The sequence below is a fragment of the Sorex araneus genome, chromosome 3 (assembly GCF_027595985.1).
Source record: "Sorex araneus isolate mSorAra2 chromosome 3, mSorAra2.pri, whole genome shotgun sequence".
NCBI classification, from domain to species: domain Eukaryota; kingdom Metazoa; phylum Chordata; class Mammalia; order Eulipotyphla; family Soricidae; genus Sorex; species Sorex araneus.
In genome coordinates, this window is record NC_073304.1 from 121,803,842 (window position 1) to 121,822,822 (window position 18,981).

At 45.6% G+C, this 18,981-nt stretch overlaps 1 protein-coding gene across 4 annotated transcripts in view; it reads right to left on the reverse strand.

Annotated features, from left to right (window-relative positions):
* The window catches only part of LOC129403416 (tyrosine-protein phosphatase non-receptor type substrate 1-like), a 30,740-nt gene that overhangs the window by 8,017 nt on the left and 3,742 nt on the right, over positions 1 to 18,981 (reverse strand). For 2 of the 4 annotated variants that reach the window (XR_008629209.1, XR_008629210.1), the window contains exons 1-2: positions 5,858 to 6,024; positions 2,533 to 2,623 (exon numbers count right to left, since the gene is read on the reverse strand). Coding sequence is in view for 1 of the 4 variants with exons in the window: in XM_055131535.1 (XP_054987510.1) it covers positions 6,847 to 6,902; positions 9,258 to 9,557; positions 10,101 to 10,237; positions 10,479 to 10,618 (633 nt within the window). In the remaining 3 variants the exon portion in view is untranslated. Of the gene's footprint in view, positions 1 to 2,532; positions 2,624 to 5,699; positions 5,800 to 5,857; positions 6,025 to 6,798; positions 6,903 to 9,257; positions 9,558 to 10,100; positions 10,238 to 10,478; positions 16,469 to 18,981 lie in introns of those variants that run through there. The other 2 variants (XR_008629208.1, XM_055131535.1) reach the window with 2 other exon arrangements.

The following is an 18,981-nucleotide window of genomic DNA, read 5'->3' on the forward strand; positions in this document are numbered from 1 at the left end:
CTCCTATTTGGTGACCACATTCTCAAGTCAAATTGCAGCAACAACAAATCCTCATGCTGTGGTTTGAGTTCTGAAATCAATCACAGCAATCAAGGGAAGAATTAGTCGAACAATCCCTGGGTGGATAGGCCGGGCAGGTGGAGGGCATCTCTGTGGTTCTCACAGTCCAGACAGGCCCACAGCAGAGGGAAGGTACTTCGGAAGGATACAGGTGAGGAGGCTGACAATCCTTAAACTAATTTTTGGACTTCTGTATTAGACTAGAACCAGTGACATTTGGTTGAACATATAGGATACTGGGGATCAAACCCCAGTCGGTCATGGGTAAGATCAACACCCTCCCCGCTGTACTGTCACTCTACCCAACTACCTTTGTTATGGGCTCATTCCTTCACTTTTAAACATAAATGTGGAAAAAAATCTCTTAGTGGGTCAGAGAGAGAACAGCATGTTGGTGTACAGGGTGTCAGGGGCTGTTCCCTGAGTACCGCACAAAGGAAGGCTTGAGGACCACCAGGAAAAACCTACAGCAACACAAGGCCCAACAAAAAATTAAAAGGTTCCTGGACAGGGTCCAGCACAGTCCTGTGGTGTCAGGGTCACGAAGACCAAGCCCCGCCCCACCTCATTGCAGACCCAGTGCTCAGCCCCGCACCCACCCGCTGCTGCCTGATCTCAGAGGAGGGGGCAATGGTGGCCAAAGGGGTCCCCCAGGATCACACACTCACACACACAATCCCTATGTATCAGTACAACCCCACCACATCCTGCAAAAAAATGCATCCCCCTTAAGCCTCCACCGAGCCTCCGGAACTACCGGGATATCGGGGAACAAGTGAACAACAAGCATGAAAGTGCCCCCCACACTAGCGTGTCCCCACTACTCACAGTGTGAAGACGGGGAGGAGCGAGGCTCTCATTGGGGGTCTCGTGTCGTGCCACAAAATTGGCCTTCACAGTCAGTTTTCCGAGAGACCCTACATACTTCTTTATCCACATGTCTTTTATCATGTGTGCAGGATACCAGCCACTGAAGGCCCTGAGTTCAATCTCCCTGGGTGCAGAGTCAGGAGTAAACCCAGGCACTCAAGCAAGGACAAAGATCGCAAGCCCACCAAATGTGTATAAAGATAAAAACAAAGGGGGGAGGCTGGAGTGATAGCACAGTGGGTAAGGTGATGGCCATGCATGCGGCCGACCCGGGTTCAATGCCCAGCATCCCGTATGGCCCCCAGAGGACTTCCAGGAGTAATTCTGAGTGCATGAGCCAGGAGTAACCCCTGTACAACACCTGGTGTAACCCCCCACAAAAAAGGGAAGGTGGGGGTAGGGAGATAGTAAGCAGGTGGGCAAAGGTCTTGCCCATCAATCCAGGTTCCATCCCTGACAACCCCATATGGTTCCCCACCAGGCAGGCATGATCCCTGAGTGCAGAGCCCAGGAAAAAACCCTGAGTCCTGCAGGTTTGTCCCAAAGCAAATTTCAAAGACCAAAAAGAGTCCAATGGAGTCAGGCAACAACACACAGGATTGGGGAACATGCTTTGCACGCAGGGACCTCTGATTTGATGCCGGGCGACATCTGGTCTCCGAAGATCACTTGAAATGACCCCAAGCACTGAGTCAAAAAGCAACAGAGGGGATGAGACTCTTCGAAATAAATGATCTCAGGGGCTGGAATGACAACATAGTGGCGGGGCATTTGCCTTGCACGCAATCCACGTGGTTTGAATTCCAGCATTCTATAGCTCAGGGTTCCCCACTCCAGTCAGGAGGAACCAGCCTCCACCCACATTTCAGGCTGATGAGCCCAGAAATCCCTCACAGGAAGCCAGATGTGCTACAATGACACTATACCAGAAGGTTCCTGCAGGTTCTGGACTTGCCAGCAGCCACCCCAGGAATAAATCCAATGAGCACTGCAGAGGGTAACACCTGAGCACAGACCCAGCAGGACCAAAAGAAGCAACAATAACTTGGACCAACAAACGAGACACCACTACCCCGCTAACTAACAAAAGAGGGGGAATAAAAGAAAAATTCACATGCAAAGACAAATTCTCACATAAACATTTAAACAGTCAAAGAGCATGTCCTTAAAAGCCTGTTTAATGGCTTTTTTTATGCTGCAGAAGCCTATGGTTTCTCCTGAATCCTCATTCTTCTCTGTCACTGCTCTCACATATTTCGTGTGTGTGTGCGTGTGTGTGTATGTGTGTGTGTGTGTGTGTGTGTGTGTGTGTGTGTGTGTGTGTGTGTTGGGCCAGAAGTGGCAGTGCTCAGGAGTGATCCCTAGCTCTGCACTCAGGGATCACTCTCAGCAGGTCCTAAAAATCCTGAGGTGCAGGGCTCAGCCTTTGCTTGGCAGGTGCGAGGTACTACCCTAATCGTTGTACTACGACTCCTGGCATTGCTGAGTAAAATCTTCCCCAGCACACTAGAAGTGATCCCTGAGTAAAGCTCCTCTCTCCACAAAACACTATCTGCCTCCAAACACACAACCCAGAAAAACAAAACTACTCACTGTACTCACCCAGTGGGCAGCCTCCTGGAGTCACCAGATCAGGGAGATTTGAAGTGAGGGAGGCTTCACTTCTTGATGTTTGAGAATGGAAATTCCTGACCTAAACAAATCACCAATTTTGGGGTAAGACAGATAATCAGGTAGGATGCTTGCTTTGCTGGCCCCAACCAATCTTATGCATCCGATACAACCCCCTGAGCACCGAGGGAGTAATTCCTGAGCCCAGAGACAGGAGTAAAACCTGAGCATGTCCAGGTGGAACACCTTTGAAAAAAATATAAACAGCAAACCAAAAATAGGGTAAAATGTAAATTTTCTTTGGCAAACCCCAGCCCCTTGTGAGAGCCACATCCTTGCAGTGCTCAGGGGACCATATGGGATGCTGGGAATCGAACCTAGTTTGGCTACATGGAAGGCAAATGCCATGCCCGCTCCAGCCCTCAACCCATCTACCCTATTAAATAACATTTCCAGGGCCATTCTCCTAAGATGATAGCTTTTGGAAATATATAGCCTTAATCCATATCAAAGTCTAAAATAATATTTTGAATGCTATGTATGTAGAGAGATGATAAAGCGGGTAAGGTGCTTGTAAATATAGCCTTAATCCATATCAAAGTCTAAAATAATATTTTGAATGCTATGTATGTAGAGAGATGATAAAGCGGGTAAGGTGCTTGTAAATATGGGCGACCTGTATTCCAACCGCAGCATCCATGACGTGCGCAAACTCTCCCAGGGACAGAGCTCTGAGCTGAGAGCCAGGTGTAGGCCTGACCACAGTCCCTCAGGCATAAAGCAGGAAGGCCTGAACGATGAAGGTTTGGCTCATTTTTGATTTATGATTCTCGGCAACACTGTGGTTGATGTCCACCATAAATCCCTTCAAAACAGGGGCTCTGAGCCAAGAAAGAATCAGGGCAAAGATTAAGAGAATGGTGAACTTGGCAGTCCTGAGAGAGGGGCATTTATGCATGTATGTATTTAATTTACTAAAGACAAAAAGGGCAAACTGTTGTTAAAATGTCTAGTATTAAAATAGATGAGAAAACAAACTTGCAATATCAAATAGGTGGAAAATAAATTTATGTGAATATTGTTATATCTGACAGATAGTGCTGAGAGTATCCTGCCCACAAGGCAAAGCCTGGCAAACTCCTCGTGGCGTATTCAATATGCCAAAACAGTAACACTGATGGGTCTCTTTCCATTGACCCTGAAACAGCCTCCAATGCAGCACCGTTGGGAATAACAGGTAAAGAGAGGCTGCTAAAATCTCAGGGCTGGGACTAATGGAGACATTACTGGCGCCCGCCCAAGCAAATCCATGAAAAATGGAATGACAGTGATTCAGTGATACAGTGATTGTTATATCTGGTTACAGGATTTTTAAGACTCTATAAGAATTTTTGAATCTTTTTGTTGCTTCAAGAGGTATTACCTATTTATGTTTATTTCTTGGAGCAATAGCACGGCGGGTAGGTGTTTGCCATGCATGCAATCTAACGAGGTTTGATTCCTTTGTCCCTCTCGGCAAGCCCGGCATGTACCGAGAGTATGCAACCCGCATGGCAGAGTCTGGCAAGCTACCTGTGGCGTATTTGATATGCCAAAAAATGTAACCACAAGTCTCACAATGGAGACATTCCTTGTGCAGCTCGAGCCAATCAATGAACAATGGGACGACAGTGCAGTACAGTGCAGTTTTATTTAGTCACCTTAATCCTGACTTCCATCGCCAAGACCCATTATTTACAAGTTAACATACACGTGAAATCCAGATGCTGGTCACTGCTATGGCCGATGCCCAGGTGATAATCAGCAAGTACCTTTCCCGTATAATAATGATGTTACTGGAAACTTGTCACACGCTACCTGGATTATTCACTTCTTGGCTGCACTCTTCCAACCCCCTAACACTCCTGGTCCCAACAAAACTTCTCTTCCCTGGGGGGGCTGTTCTGAAGGGATCAACTCATGCAGTGTGCATTTTATGATGTCTAAAAGCCCTGAGAATTATACATGGGTCTCCCAACATTTACAAACACAAGATTTCTCTCTGTTATACGTTTTTATATGGCTAGTAGGGGTTACAGATTGAGTGAAGGCCTTGCACATTCCTTACATATATAAGATTTCTCTCCACTATAATGTTTCAAATGCATAGTAAGGCTAGAGGGCAGAGTAAAGGCCTTCCCAGAAGTCAATTATGTGGTTTCTTTTCGGTATGATTTTTTTCTGTGCTTAATAAGATGCCAAGTTTGAGTGAAGGCCTTCCCACAGTCCTTACATATGTAGCGTCTGTCTCCAAGATCAATTTTCCTGTTACTCTAAGGCTTGAGGGCATAATGTACGCCTTCCCGCATTGCTCACATATGTAAGTTTTCTTTCCAGTATGAATATTGTTATGTATAATAAGAAGGAGTGAGTGAATGTGTTCCCACAGTCCTTATAAATATAAGAGCCATCCTTAATTCATCTCAAAGTAGGTAAAAATGACTTGACCCTGAGGCCCTTTGCACCAACTCCCTGGGACAGGCCTATGCCCAGAACTGCACACACAGCAGCGTGTGACTGAGCAGGTGAGTCTCTCAGAGCTGGAAGGACAAAATAGGGCAAATGCCAGTCCCGGGGCCTGAGACATTTGTAGCCATCAGGGTACATACATATCCCACACACCTGGGATCCCCAGATGCCTCTAAGGGGTGAATCTGGAGTAGGAGCCAAGAGGAAGCCCTGAGCAGCTCCACTGTGGCACAAAAATAAACATGACAGAAACCAGAGCAGCAGGATGGAGTAACATGACAGCGGGTCCATGGACAGTGGGTAGGGCTGGTGATACCGCCCTCCCAAATGGCCCCTCTAACACTGCCAGAGGGAAACCTGCGTACCCAGCCAGAAATAAACTCTGAGAACCATGGGGTATGGCCCCTCCCCTTCAGCCACTTCCAAAATAAAAACACCCAAATGAGTGTAATCAACGTTGGGCCCCTTGCACCCCATATAGTCCCCTGTCCTGACAGGAGTGATCCTTGAGCACCACTACTGTGGCCCATTCAAATCAACAAAATATACAACAAAAAAGTGGCCTTAAACAGAGAGCTGGTCACTCAGGCCAGGAGCCACATCCCATCTCTCCTTCCTCAAACTACCCGAGACTTGTGGCCCACTGTGACCTGCACAGTGTCCTCTTGTCACTCTCCTGCCTGCGGATGGAGTGGCAGAGGGCACGTCACCATCTCCTGCCTTTGTTTTTCCTGTGGATCAGAGGAGGATCTGTGGAAAGAAATGAGCTGTGAGCACCAGAGAGGAGCACAGACAGTCCCGCGCCCACCTGAACAGAAGTCCCTGCACTGGAGCCACAAATGTAGTTACCAGACGGAGACTCAACACCGGCTCACAGACCCATCCTCGGGGAGACACGGACAGATGCTACTGCCTGTCCAGGGGACAGAGAAGTGAGTTGTGACTCGGCAGCGTACTGGGACAGGAGTGCTCGGCTCAACCTACAGGGGAGGAAACAACAGCCCTGTCAAGCCCCGGGACTCCACCCAGGCCCACAGGAAGGTCCCTAAGACCAGGGACTAATTATGAGGACAGGAGCTTCCGCGCAAATGCGGCCCCTGCAGGCCCCAGTGACCACAGCCCCATTAGGGGCTCTGCCGTGGGGGCACCCACAGGGACTCTCCAAGGGACAGAGAAGAGAGTTTTGATAAACCTTCAGCTGCCCACTTGTAGAGTGGATGGGACATGGGCCTGGGCACATGAGAGGAACAAAGTCTGGCACGATGGGGGTGGGGGTGCACAGAGATGAGGTCCAGCTGTTAGAGGCCATGGCAGGGCTGCTGGTGCCTGGGGCTCCCAGTATGATGCCAGTATGCAGCACAGACTGCAGTTTCAAAGCAGTTTCAAAGGTTTTCAGGTGTCAGAAAGAAAAACCAGTGGGCAGGGCACTTGTCATGCATGTGGCAGACTTAACTTCATATGCTGAATCCCCAAGGAGTGATCCTGGAGCACTGCTGGGTCTGGCAGCAATCCCAAATCCCCTCCCCTCTCTACACACATAAATAAAGCAAAGAGGAAGTTGTCTGCTGACAGCAAAGGTTTGGAATCCAGCCGTATAATCTCAAGAGTCAGTTTTTTACTTTGTATATGTTTGGGGGCCACACCTGACAGGACTCAGATCTTACAGGCCAGGCTTTAACAGACTATATGATTTTACTCCTTTGATAAATAATTTTGGGTAAGAAAAAGGAGGAGAAAAAATACACTTACCCCAAAAGAAATCTTAATGGTGAAAGTCTGTAATTTTTCTCAGATCCTTCATCTCCTTCTTTTCCTCCTGACAGCATTTTGTTCCAGAAGTGCAAAACTGATGCCTGTTAATGTGGCAGAAATCAGCAAAATCAGACTTGGTTTCCCCACAATGAAATTAGCCAACATGGACCCCCCTGGGAAGGCTCCTAGGCCCAACAAGTGGGTCAAACCATCTCTATGCCCCTAGTCAAAATGCCCGAGAAATTTTCTTTTCTGAATCCTAAAAGAATGAGTAGCTTATGTAACCAGAACTATTACTGGAAAATTACGTTTAACTATTGCCTGACCACTGTTACTCTATACACTTGCCAAAACACCTTTGTTTGATAGCTAGCTAAGATTTTTTTCAGAAACAATTAGATATGTGCTGCTTATGTAATCAAACCCTATATTAACTCCTTGCTGCCTGAAGTCGGGTTCACTGTTAAGAAACCACTCTGTGGGTAAGATAGTTGACCTCCGTATACTGTAATAGAACGCTACTGCTTTTGCACTATCAAGTTAGTGTCTCTGTCATTCTCACTGCTTGGGAACCTATAGTTCCAGGCTTAAGAACTTACATACAAGAACTTACAACAAATGTATCAATAGATCAACAAAGGTCAGGGGAGAGCGCACAAGGCTAGAGCTGCTGCTGGCCAGCTGGAAGCCAGCAGGACGTGGGTGGGGGGATTCCCTGGTACCCACTGTCCACAGGTACTGTGAATAGAGAGCAAGAAGCATCCCTCAAGCACTGGCAGGGGTGGAGCCAAACCCCAGCTCATTGGCTTCCCTAGTAGTGAGACAGAACCCAGTAAGAGGAGCTTAAAGAGCAGAGCAAGGCTGCTCTGAAGATGCAGGTCATGGAATCTCAGAGACACCTGGACAGAGAGGCAGAGTCTCAGACCCTCTCCAAGTCTGAATCACAAAGGAAAAACAGAAAAGAATAGGCAGTAATTTGACAGGTGGAGCAGAAATGTTTTTTCTAACCCTAACCCTAACCCCTAACCCTAACCCTAACCCTAACCCAACCCTAACCCTAACCCTAACCCTAACCCTAACCCTAACCCTAACCTTACCCTAACCCTACCCTAACCCTAACCCTAACCCTAACCTCTAACCCTAACTCTAACCCCTAACACCAAACCCTAACCCTAACCAAAACCCTAACCCTTGCTAACCCTAACCCTAACCCTAACGCTAACCTAACTCTAACCTAACCCTAACCCTACCCTAACCCTAACCTAACCTAACCCTAAACAAACCCAACCAAAACCCAATCCTAACCCAACCCTAACCCAACCCAACCCTAACCCTACCCCTAACCCTACACCTAACCCTACCCCTACCCCTAACCCTTCCCCTAACCCTAACCCTACCCCTAACCCTACCCCTAACCCTAACCTTAACCCAACCCGACCCTAACCCTAACCCTACCCTAATCCTAACCCTAACCCAACCCTAAACCTAACCCTAACCCTAACCCTAACCCCCAACCCCCTAACCCTAACCCTAACCCTAACCCCTAACCCTAACCCTAACACTTCCTAACCCTTGCCAACCCTAACCCTAGCTAACCCTAGCCCCTAACCCTAACCCTAACTCAACCCTAACCCTAACCCTAACCCCTAACCCTAACCCTAACACTTCCTAACCCTTGCCAACCCTAACCCTAGCTAACCCTAGCCCCTAACCCTAACCCTAACTCAACCCTAACCCTAACCCTAACCCTAACGCCAACCCTAACCCTAACCCTGTGGTAATACAGCTCAGGGAGGATCTTAATGTACTGAGTTTGAATGCCCTGTTTGGCTAGGACTTCGATGACCACTTCAGCCTCAACAGAATCGAAGGCCCTCATTAAGTCCTCCACTACTCAGTCACCACCACGCACCAGGCCACTCTCTGGACACTTGGGCCAAACCTCATGCATGAATGAAGCCTCACAAAACCAGGTAAGCAGAACAAGACCTGGAAACAAGATCTTCTGCCTCCTCCAATCTCCGGCACCTTAGGGAGGGGGTCAAACCCAGATGCCCCACCCTACCAAGCCAGATAAATACCTCACTGGCCAACCCCCACTACCTCCACTACCCACCAACCACCATGCTCCAGGCCGCTCTCTGGACACACCATAAGACACTTAAACCCATTTTCCATTATTCTCGCACCATATTTGATAGGGTTCAAATATGGTGTGAACCATGGGAACACCTCTAAGTGCTATTGGAGGCCTCCCTAAAAGCCTCCATCCCTCTCGGAGAGCCCGGCAAGCTACTGAGACTATCCAGCCTGCATGGCAGAGCCTAGCCAGCTACCCGTGGCATATTCAATATGCCAAAAACAGTAACAACAATGAGCAAACAATTACAATATTTAACCAAAAAAAAAAAGAAAGACAAAACTGAAGACCTGGGTCAGTATATTTGCACCCTTACCAGATTCATTTGAGTCCAGGGTGTGCGATTTGGTGAGCGACAGCTGCCCATCGTGCTCCACCTGGCAGGTGAACACCACATTCTCCTGGTGGGCAGAGGAGTTCACCAGGAGCCAGCTGGTCTGGTTAAAGGTCCCGTCCTTGTTCTCTAGGAGGAGGGAGGTCATTTCTGTTCGAGACAGATTTCCGTTCTCCAGCCAGGTCAGCTGTAGGTTCCGGGGGTAGAACTTCTTCACCTGGCAGATGAGGTTCACCTGGTTGCCCATTGTGGGGATCTGAGAGACCTCCAAGGTGGGTGGAACTGAAACAGCATAGGGCAGAGGCTCTGATCTCAGAGGACAGGCAGTTGTCAGGGTCTGGATTCAGTACATAGAACCCAACCCACAACAGGGATTCAACCCAAAGGCCACAGGCACAGAGATAGGTAGGAGCTTCAACACAGAGTGCTCTTGGCACAAGAATGAAACAAATAGCACAGCATCTCACGCAGAGTAGGTATCAGGCACAGCTTCTAGTAGGGGAGAAACAAGTGGAATAAGCAAAGTCCCTTGCATGCAGTGTAAGATAATAACTGTCACCAAAAAGTGAAATGAAGAATGCATATGAGGGCTGGTTAATATTAGGTAATTAGGAATTTGAGTTGCTTTTCATAAAAAAAATGAGACATTCTGTACAGGGTGAGAATACTGGTAGGTTTGCCATGGAAATAGGTGTGTGTGACGGGCACATCTAACATGCTGGCAATCAGGAAGCATAGATGGGAATTAGATTCCAGAACAGTAGAACAAAACTCAGGGAGCAGGAGCTAGAGATGAGATGAGGGGTCTGGGGTGAGGGTGTCTACCTCGGATGGTCTCAGCCAAGCTGGCCGTCCCACGGAGAGAAGAACCCCTGTGTAGGGTGATGTGGGTGACCTCACAGATGACCTGGGACTGCACATCTCCTGAGGTCAGCCAGAGTACTGAGAGGAAGCTGCAAATCCTAACATATTCATGAAAATTTCTCAGAAACTGAGCATTATTTCAAGTCACGGACATTTATTCTTTTTAAATTTCTAATCAGAATATAATTCTGCTGTTACAACTATCAAAAGCATATTGTCTTAAATTAGTAGACTATTTTCTCAACAAATAAATTGTTAGGGATGGGCCTAGCTAGGCACCCCCTGCCTCTGTCCCTGTAAACAGGGACTGGGTGAGGAGAAGGCCTAGGCACTCCCTACCTTAGTTCCTGTAAACAGGAATGAGTATGGAGAAACTTGGTGTGAGGGCGAGTCATCTCCTGACAGCCGACCTGGACAGGCGCCCGAAGGGCCACCATACTCTGGCGGCCAGCCTGGAACAGGGGTAGAAGGGCCACCATGCTCTGGAGACCTGCCTCAAGAGAAAAGTTAAAGGGCCACCATGCTCTGGCAGCTGGACTCGAGAGGAGGCTGAAGGGAGGATTGACTCACGTCCGCCTTGGCCATGCTCAAGGCCACATCTGCTTTCCCATGTTTCTCAAGGCTGAGAGAAGGAACCGAAAAACAAGTAATATTGGCAAAAATAAAGTTTCTTGCAAAGCTTGATTAATAATGTTTATAGCACTTATGTAACCTGCTGATCATTGCTAAAATAAGACTATATAAACCCGCTTGGATTTCAATAAACTTGCTGTATGCTGTATATTGCATGCAGTCCTCCCTAGCCCACTCAACTCTCATTCCCTCTCTCCGGCCAAGGTTCAAGTTGGCCGCCCGGGCCGCGGCAATGAATGAATGAACAGAATCTAGTACGTGTACAAAATGGAATATTTGCACCCCTATTCATTAATCAAATTCTGATCCAGACTATAATACAAATGAATCTTGAAATAAGTACTATGTTAATTGAATGAAGTCAAATGTAAAGTCAAATGTACTTTTAACACGATTGTTCATCGCATGTATAATTAACATAATAACAAGTGCGTGTTAGAATAAGGTCATTAGTCTTTGATTTGAAGTAATGGTTAAGGGGAAAATATAATGTATGTTATACTGAGGCAGGTAAATTACTTATAAATAGATATTTAAATATGAAGAGAGACCAGGAATACAAGGAGCATGTTCAAATTCATGTTCTGAAAAGAATGGAGTTATTCGTTTTCCTTGGACAAAATTAGTTACGAGTTGAGGGACCATGAGTCATCCATGATTTTTCACACCACGTGAAGAACTTTCCCATTGGTTTGCCTCTTCAATACTAGGCATGTTCTGGAATCACATAGAAAAACTAAAAGGTTCCTGTGATTTGAAGTGTCTCATGGTTCTTGCAGAAGATCTGCATCAGAGGATCAACCTGTTGTTGGACCATGAGTAAATACCAGGTTGTGAAGGCCTATTCCCCTCCTACAATACTTAGCCTTAATCAGCGCCACCAGAGCCATTTTGGGAAAGAACAGCTTTCCTATAACTGTCATTTGAACTGTTTAACACCCATTTATGGGTATCAGCCTAAAAAGCAGAATTAGCCCTGCATGAAGGCAGTGGAGATAACCAACAAACTAATCAAGGAAATGGTCAGCAGGGAGTGCACAAGATGATCAGGGAAGCCCCTTGGATTCTTAAAGTATAAATAGACCCTGGAGTCAAGGGGAGAGGTCGCTCTCCTACTAGAGGTTTCATCCCTGACCTGTCAGCTTTCTAACCTCCATACTTGTTTGACTTGTGCCAAATAAAATATTACACTGCAAACCTCATTGCTTTGTGAGGTCTGTGGGACACTGCACCCTAGCAATGTTCTTTTTCTGTTTCTTTGTGCTAAACAGGATACAGAGTTGTGGTTCCCCTTTTCATATGTGAGCGGGTAGAGTGCACCCACTCAGCCCCTGTGTGCCCGGGCTGGCTCCTAAGGAGGTGCTGCTCTCACCGGGCACACCAGGCTTGTCACTGTGGTCAGAGCGTCTGTCAGTTTGGATTTAAGTCTGGAGAAGATTGGGGGCTGCAGAGATAGTACAGGGTTCTAGGTTCTGCTGACTATGATTCAATGCCCTGGCACTGCCTATGGTGCCCTGAGCACCCCCAGGAGTGATCCTTGAGCACAGAACCTGGACATCACCAGATGTGGCCTCAAACCTAAATTTTTAAACATAAAAATAAGAGAAGATGATTGGACAATGGAAAGCTGTGTGACAAAAGTGACTGTTTATGTGACAAAGTGGAAATAACTATGACTGAACCTTGGTGAGACCAGTGAACTGAAGAGTGGAGAGAGGGAAGAAGAGAAACCAGAAAGTTGACAGAAACTTGACAGTAGAGAAACTCTTCCCTCTGTGGATCCATAATTCTCACGATCACACTCTAGATAAGACTCTGGACTTTTTGTACAATTCCCCTGGGCCGTGATCATAGTTGGAAGTAAACATCACACAGTAACATCCCGGACCTGAATCCTCATTTCCTCCCATGCCCTCACTATCAGCTTGATTCTCCCAGATCTCAGATCCAAGCCCTTGGGTTTCTCTCTCCCACTCCAGCATTGTGTACCAGGAAATCTTGTTGACTCCTCATCAGCTCACGTCCCAGAGCCGAGCTCTTGACTTTGTAACTACTAACTACTGACTTGTTTCATCAACTTGTTTTGTGTGCATAAACTCGTGAATTCTGAAATTTTCCAGTTGTGTCTATCTCTGTTGTTTAGTCCATTCTCAATGTAGGATAATTTCATACTCATCTTGGAGCAAGTGGCTTCCCTCAGCAAAACCCTGAATGGTCAAACACATTTTTTTAACACTGCAAAAATAAAATGAGCAAGATGAACGCAAAGTCAAATCCTTGAGCATAATAGGAAGAATTTTTTTCTCAGAGTCCTTGCACACTGTTCCCTGTTACTTTCCATCAGAAATCCCTATAGTCCATCCTGTACTTTCTTGGAAGCTTTGCTCAAATTTGCCTTTTCCATAATAACTATCAAACGTATTTAAAACACATCTCATTCATCTTACTATTGTACTCTCAAGTATTTTGTCCATAGTACTTTGCACTTTTCAAATCACAAATTTATTTATTGGGTCTATCTGACAGTGATTCAATAAAAAAGTTAAAATATTTATTTTTTAGTTAAATCACCATGAGATCAAAAGTTACAAAGCTCTTCATGGGTCAAGTTTCAGTCATCAATATTCCAGTACCCATTAACCCAGCAGTGCGCGTTTCCCACCACCAATGTCCTTCCCTAGTTTCCCTCCTGCCTCTGTGTCCCCCTTCCCAACCTGTCTTTAAAGAAGGCAATTTCCTTCTCTCATCTCTCTCTGTCTCTCTGTCTCTCTCTCACTCTCTCTGCTTTAATGGTTTACAATACAGATAATGAGAGGTTATTATGTTTGTTCCTTTACCTTTTTCAGCACATAGTTCTTTCCAGAACAAATGACTTTCTTTTATATCAGTTTAGTTATCTGTTATGTCTCTTTGACTCTTATTTCCCCCAATAGATAATTTTATAAGAGCAACTATTTTCTCTCTATTATTCACCAGTACACCCCAATTTCTTTAAAAATCCCTGACACACAGTGTGTGATGAATAAATTACTGCAAGTTTACAAATGTGAACAATATGTCACTTCCTTAATCCTTTGAGTTTGATTTAGTGGTAATTGCAGTGCTGATTTCACAAGGAATTGTTTCTCAGTAGATGACTTGATACAAAACAAATGCTGCTTGCATATGTGCGGGAAACAGAGCATACAGAGACTCATGAGCCTCTTCCCTTCTCTTCACACCCATTGGCAGAAGACACAAGGAAAATAGGGGCTGATAGTATTTGTGTAGATTGATGAGGGCTGGAGCAATAGCACAGTGGTAGGGTGTTTGCCTTGCATACGTCGACCCGAGTTCGATTCCTCCATCCCTCTCAGAGAGCCTGGCAAAGCTACCAAGAGTATCCCGCCTGCACAGCAGAGCCTGACAAGCTCCCCATGGCGTATTTGATATGCCAAAAACAGTAACAACAAGTCTCTAATAGAGACTTTACTGGTGCCTGCTCAAGGAAATCAATGAATGTGGTGAGCGGGCCTTCAGCATATAGCTTGTGGTCAAACAAACAGGTTGAAAAAGCCACTATATAAGAACCGGAGGACTGGGACATTTTTACAAGAGCAGGATGGTTAGCCAACAGGAACAGATAGATCAGCCTTCTGGATATCTATTGTTATGTCCCCTAGTTGCCCCGGTGCCATTAGTTACTTCTAGTTTTACCTTAAGGCCATGACGCAAGTAGATTGAAGCCTAAGCATACATAAGCGCTGTGGAGTTACAATAAAGTAGCTTTTGCTCACCTCGCTCTGTATGTGTTTGTCTCCCCTCTCCCTATCACTCTTGCATCCTATCCTTGTGAACCCCATTATCCGGTTCTGCGGGATGGGACAGATGAACAATGGGACGACAGTGCTCCAATGATGAGTATTGATAAGGATTAGAATTTTAGGATCAGAATGCTTGAGTTCAAGTCACAGATCTCCTTTTATCTTAAGTGACCTCGAACCTCCTCCTCCCTGTTTTCATCTGTGGGTTAGGGGGATAATGGTGTCTACTTCAGAGATCATCATCCTAGGAGAGAATACTGGAGAATTTCGAATCTGGCAGTTAGTAAATGTTTCAGAATGTGAACATGTATCAACATTGTATTTCCTGTGGTGGTGAAGCGTCAAGTGACATGAGAGGATGCCAATATAGATACAAAATTGATTTTGATAATAATATGGAAATGCACTCCAATATGGAAATGTAAAAATTTTCCTGCATGTCTTAAGCGATTGTGGAAAGGAATGAGTGAACTTATTAAAGCAGAAAATAAGGTAGGGACACAAAGACAGGAGCAAGTCAACCTCTTTTCATGTAAACTGAGAACTACTTTAGCAGAGGCTCAGGGACAGAGCGCCTGCTCTGTAGTGTGTAGAGTCATAGTGTGTTGGCCTGTGTGTTTGTTGTGTGTGACCGTCTTCTATCCTTAGTGCTATAGAGGATGGTAAGGTAAGGGGAAGGGGAGGGGAAGTGAGAAGGAAGAAGGGAAAAGGGATTGAGAAGATGGAGTGAAAAAGAAGCAAAGGGAAGGGGAAGGGGCAAGAAAGGAAGGATGGGCTGGAGTGGTTGCACAGCGGGTAGGGTGTTTGCCTTGCATGCGGCCGACCCAGGTCCAATTCCCAGGATCCCATGTGGTCCCCCAAGCATCGTCAGGAGTAATTCCTGAGTGCATGAGCCAGGAGTAACCCCTGTACATAGCCAGGTGTGACCCAAAAAGAAAAAAAAGTGAAGGAAAGTGGACCATCAGGTTAGTAAACAAGGTTGTTTTGAGGATGTAAAGGAAGCAGCCGCTGAAATTCAGAACTCAGATTCTTTCTGTGCTCTGCAGCAATACTGACTCTTGTATCTTTTGAACAATGGTATGAGTTGTTAGAGTTGTATTTGTTAAATCTTTAAAAAATGTTATTTAAAAATAAGAAATGTAATAAATGTTTCTTCCTTTGAAAAAAAATCCTATGTATTAAGCAGGAGATATAGTACAGGACTTGCCTTGCATGAAGACGACCCTGATCTGATCTCTTCACCACATAGGGTCCCAAAAGCATGGCCAGGAATGATTTGTGAACTCAAAGCCTAGAATAAGCCCTGAGCACAGCCAGGCGTAGACCAGATACATCCCCAACAACAAAAAATAAATTAATATATATGTATTAAAAATCAGTAAGTAATTAAATATAGGAACAAAGTATGTGAATATTCAGAGCCCACTCTGATTTGGGGGATATCAGTGATGTGGATCTATTGTTCTCATTGTCCTCCTGCATTTTATGATTCTTCTGCTTTCCTCTGAAACCTAAGGAGCATAACAAGGTTCAAACATGATCTGAATCTGCACTCCCTGGAAATGATTCCCGACTGATATACTCCTGACATAGGTGAGAGTCATTGGACAATTTACTTCCTCTCCCCATATGCAAATCAGAGACAGTGGTTTAGCATTTGCACGAGATGCTGTGAGGATTACAGAAATTAACACACACAAAGACACCGGATTCTTTTAGTTGTGTTATCTGTGTTACCACCAGTGCTAAAAACTGCAGGCAATGGGTCAACAGAGAAACAGCTCAGACCCTTTCTTCCTACTTCAAGATAATGACCAGTAAAGGACCTTCCTGTGAGATTGTTAGAGATTTAAATATCCACAGGCAGGTATAATAAAGGGGACCAGCAAGAATGCTGCTTACCTGTGAGTCCCAGCAGTAGAGTCAGCTGCAGGTGGAGAGGAAGAAGGTACAGCCAGAAGACCAGGACGAGCATCTCAGAGACCCAAGGAGCCTGCAGTGTTGGGTGTGTGTAGGCTGACAGAACTCTGCCCTATGCAGAGAACTCCCGCCTTTCCTGACATGAGAGGAAGTGACTCTCACAAGTAAAGTGATGATTCAACAATTTTGAATAAGATTTAGAGGACATGTGCAAGTTTGGGATAGAGTCATATGGTTTCTGAAAAGCCTCCCTATTCCAACCATTTATTAATGTCACTGGAAACATTTAGTATTGATGTAAAAGTGCAATGTGGATGTTCCTCTAAAAGATAAAAGGAGACAGTTTCTGCTTGCTCCTGAAGATGACATGCATAGGTGAGTATGTGAGTCTGAGAATCAGAACCTGGGCCAGTAATGCAGTGCTCTAGTCCAGAGAACATGAGTTTTGTGTCTCAGCAGTTAGAGTCCCAGGCTTTTATTTAAGAGAAATAAAACCATCTGTCCATACAACCACCAATGCATTAGCATATGTAACAGTTTGGGTGTAATAACCCAGGTAGAAATAATTAGAATGTCCACTAAGTGTGTGGTTAGACTGGTGTTCTGGGGACCAGTGCTGGTGAACAGGCTCAAAGCAGGTGCACCATGAGGATTAAGAAACAAGATAGACAGGGGCTATGGTGTTGCCAGCGGGTCAACCTGTAACTGTAGGGTAAGTGCATCAGCAGCCTAATGGTGCCTTCAGGCTTCCTGACACCCCACAATTGCTGCTGTGCTTTTGGCCAGATCCCAACAACTTGGGACCAAGTTTATCAAGAAATTAAATGGCCAAAAGTTAGGTATGTGGGAGCCTCACCCACAAACCACCTCCGGCTCAGCTACACAAGCTCATTTATTGGCCTTATTTCAGAGACACACAGATATATCTCAAAAGAGATCAATATTCACAATTAATCTTGGACCTGAACATGGCTGATCAGACTCAGGTAAATTGGAGGGGGTGGGTTGGCTTGGTGGTCCACACAAGCAGAGCCCCCAGTAGCCACTTGCTTTCACAATTCAAAATCACTACAAAAACTTGGCCTGAATCCACCATCTCAGGAGAAACCTCACCAAGATATAATCTGCTGAAAATTCTGGTTTGCAGGTTTTGTGACTGAAATCTTCAGGCTTTCTCAGAGCTGGGGTGGGCTACCTATCCCCACTTCCCAAAACTCATGGGAGCACTGACAGTCACTCACACGAACCAACTCCAGTGCTACTCTGTAAGCTCTACTACTGGCCTTGCTTCAGAAACCCATAAATAAATCTTGAAAGAGATCAAAAGCCACTGTTAAGATGGGACTTATGCATGGCTGAACAGAGTAGGATAAATTGGAGGGGGGCGGATTGGCCTGTGCCCACCCAAGCAGAGTCCCTGGCAGTCACTTGCTTCTACAATCCAAAATCGCAACCCTAATCTGGCCTGACTCCACCGACTCAGGACAGACCTCACCAAGATATAATCTGCTGAAAGTTCTGGTATGCAGGTTTTGTGACTGAAATTTCCAGGCGTTCTTGGGGCAGGATGGGCTACTTCATCCCACCTGTACTTCTGGAAGCTTCAAAGTCACATTCACACCCCAGAGCTTCCACCCAATTGAAAAGCTACTCCATCTCAATAAAAATAACAACTGTCCTGGGGCCAGAGTGATAGCACAGCGGGTAGGGCGTTTTTTGCCTTGCACACGGCTGACCCGGGTTCGATTTTCAGCATCCAATACGGTCCCCTGAGCACTGCCAGGCATCATTCCTGAGTGCATGAGTCAGGAGTAAGTCCTGTGCATCACCAGGTGTGACCCAAAAAGCAAAAAAACAAAAACAAAAACAAAAACAAATAATAATAACAAATGCCCTGAACAAACACTGACCTCTCAGCACCTGTATTGCGAACCATAATGCATAAAAGGAAAAGGAGAAAGAGAGCAAGAAAGAAAGTGCCTCCCTTAGAGGGAGGATGAGGATAGAGGGTGAAGGAGTTTGGGATGGTGGGGAAATGGGACATTGGTGGTGGGAAATGTGCACTGGTGAAGGGATGGATGCTGAATCATTGTATGACTGAAACCCAAGTATGAACAACTTTGTAATGTTCTATCTCACGGATATCCAATTAAAAAATTTTTTGAAGTAATATGGAGTTCATGCCCAATTAAATCAGTTTACTCAGTGGCTGAATAAATAGCAGTACTCCTACTTTAAAAAAAAAAGGAAACAAGATAGACTGTTGTGTGAATGTTCGTTCAGTACGAGGCAGTGAGACAAGGAATGAGAGAAAAATTATTTCCATGGAGGTTCACTGGACTCTCTCTGATACTGTGACAAAAGGCAAAGTGTCCTGAGATCTCCTTCTATTGATCATCTACCTCCCAAGGGCATAATACAGTGACATCATCAAAGAAAGTTACAGAAAGAACATTGAGGCAGCAAAGCATGTATTGCTTCCTTGT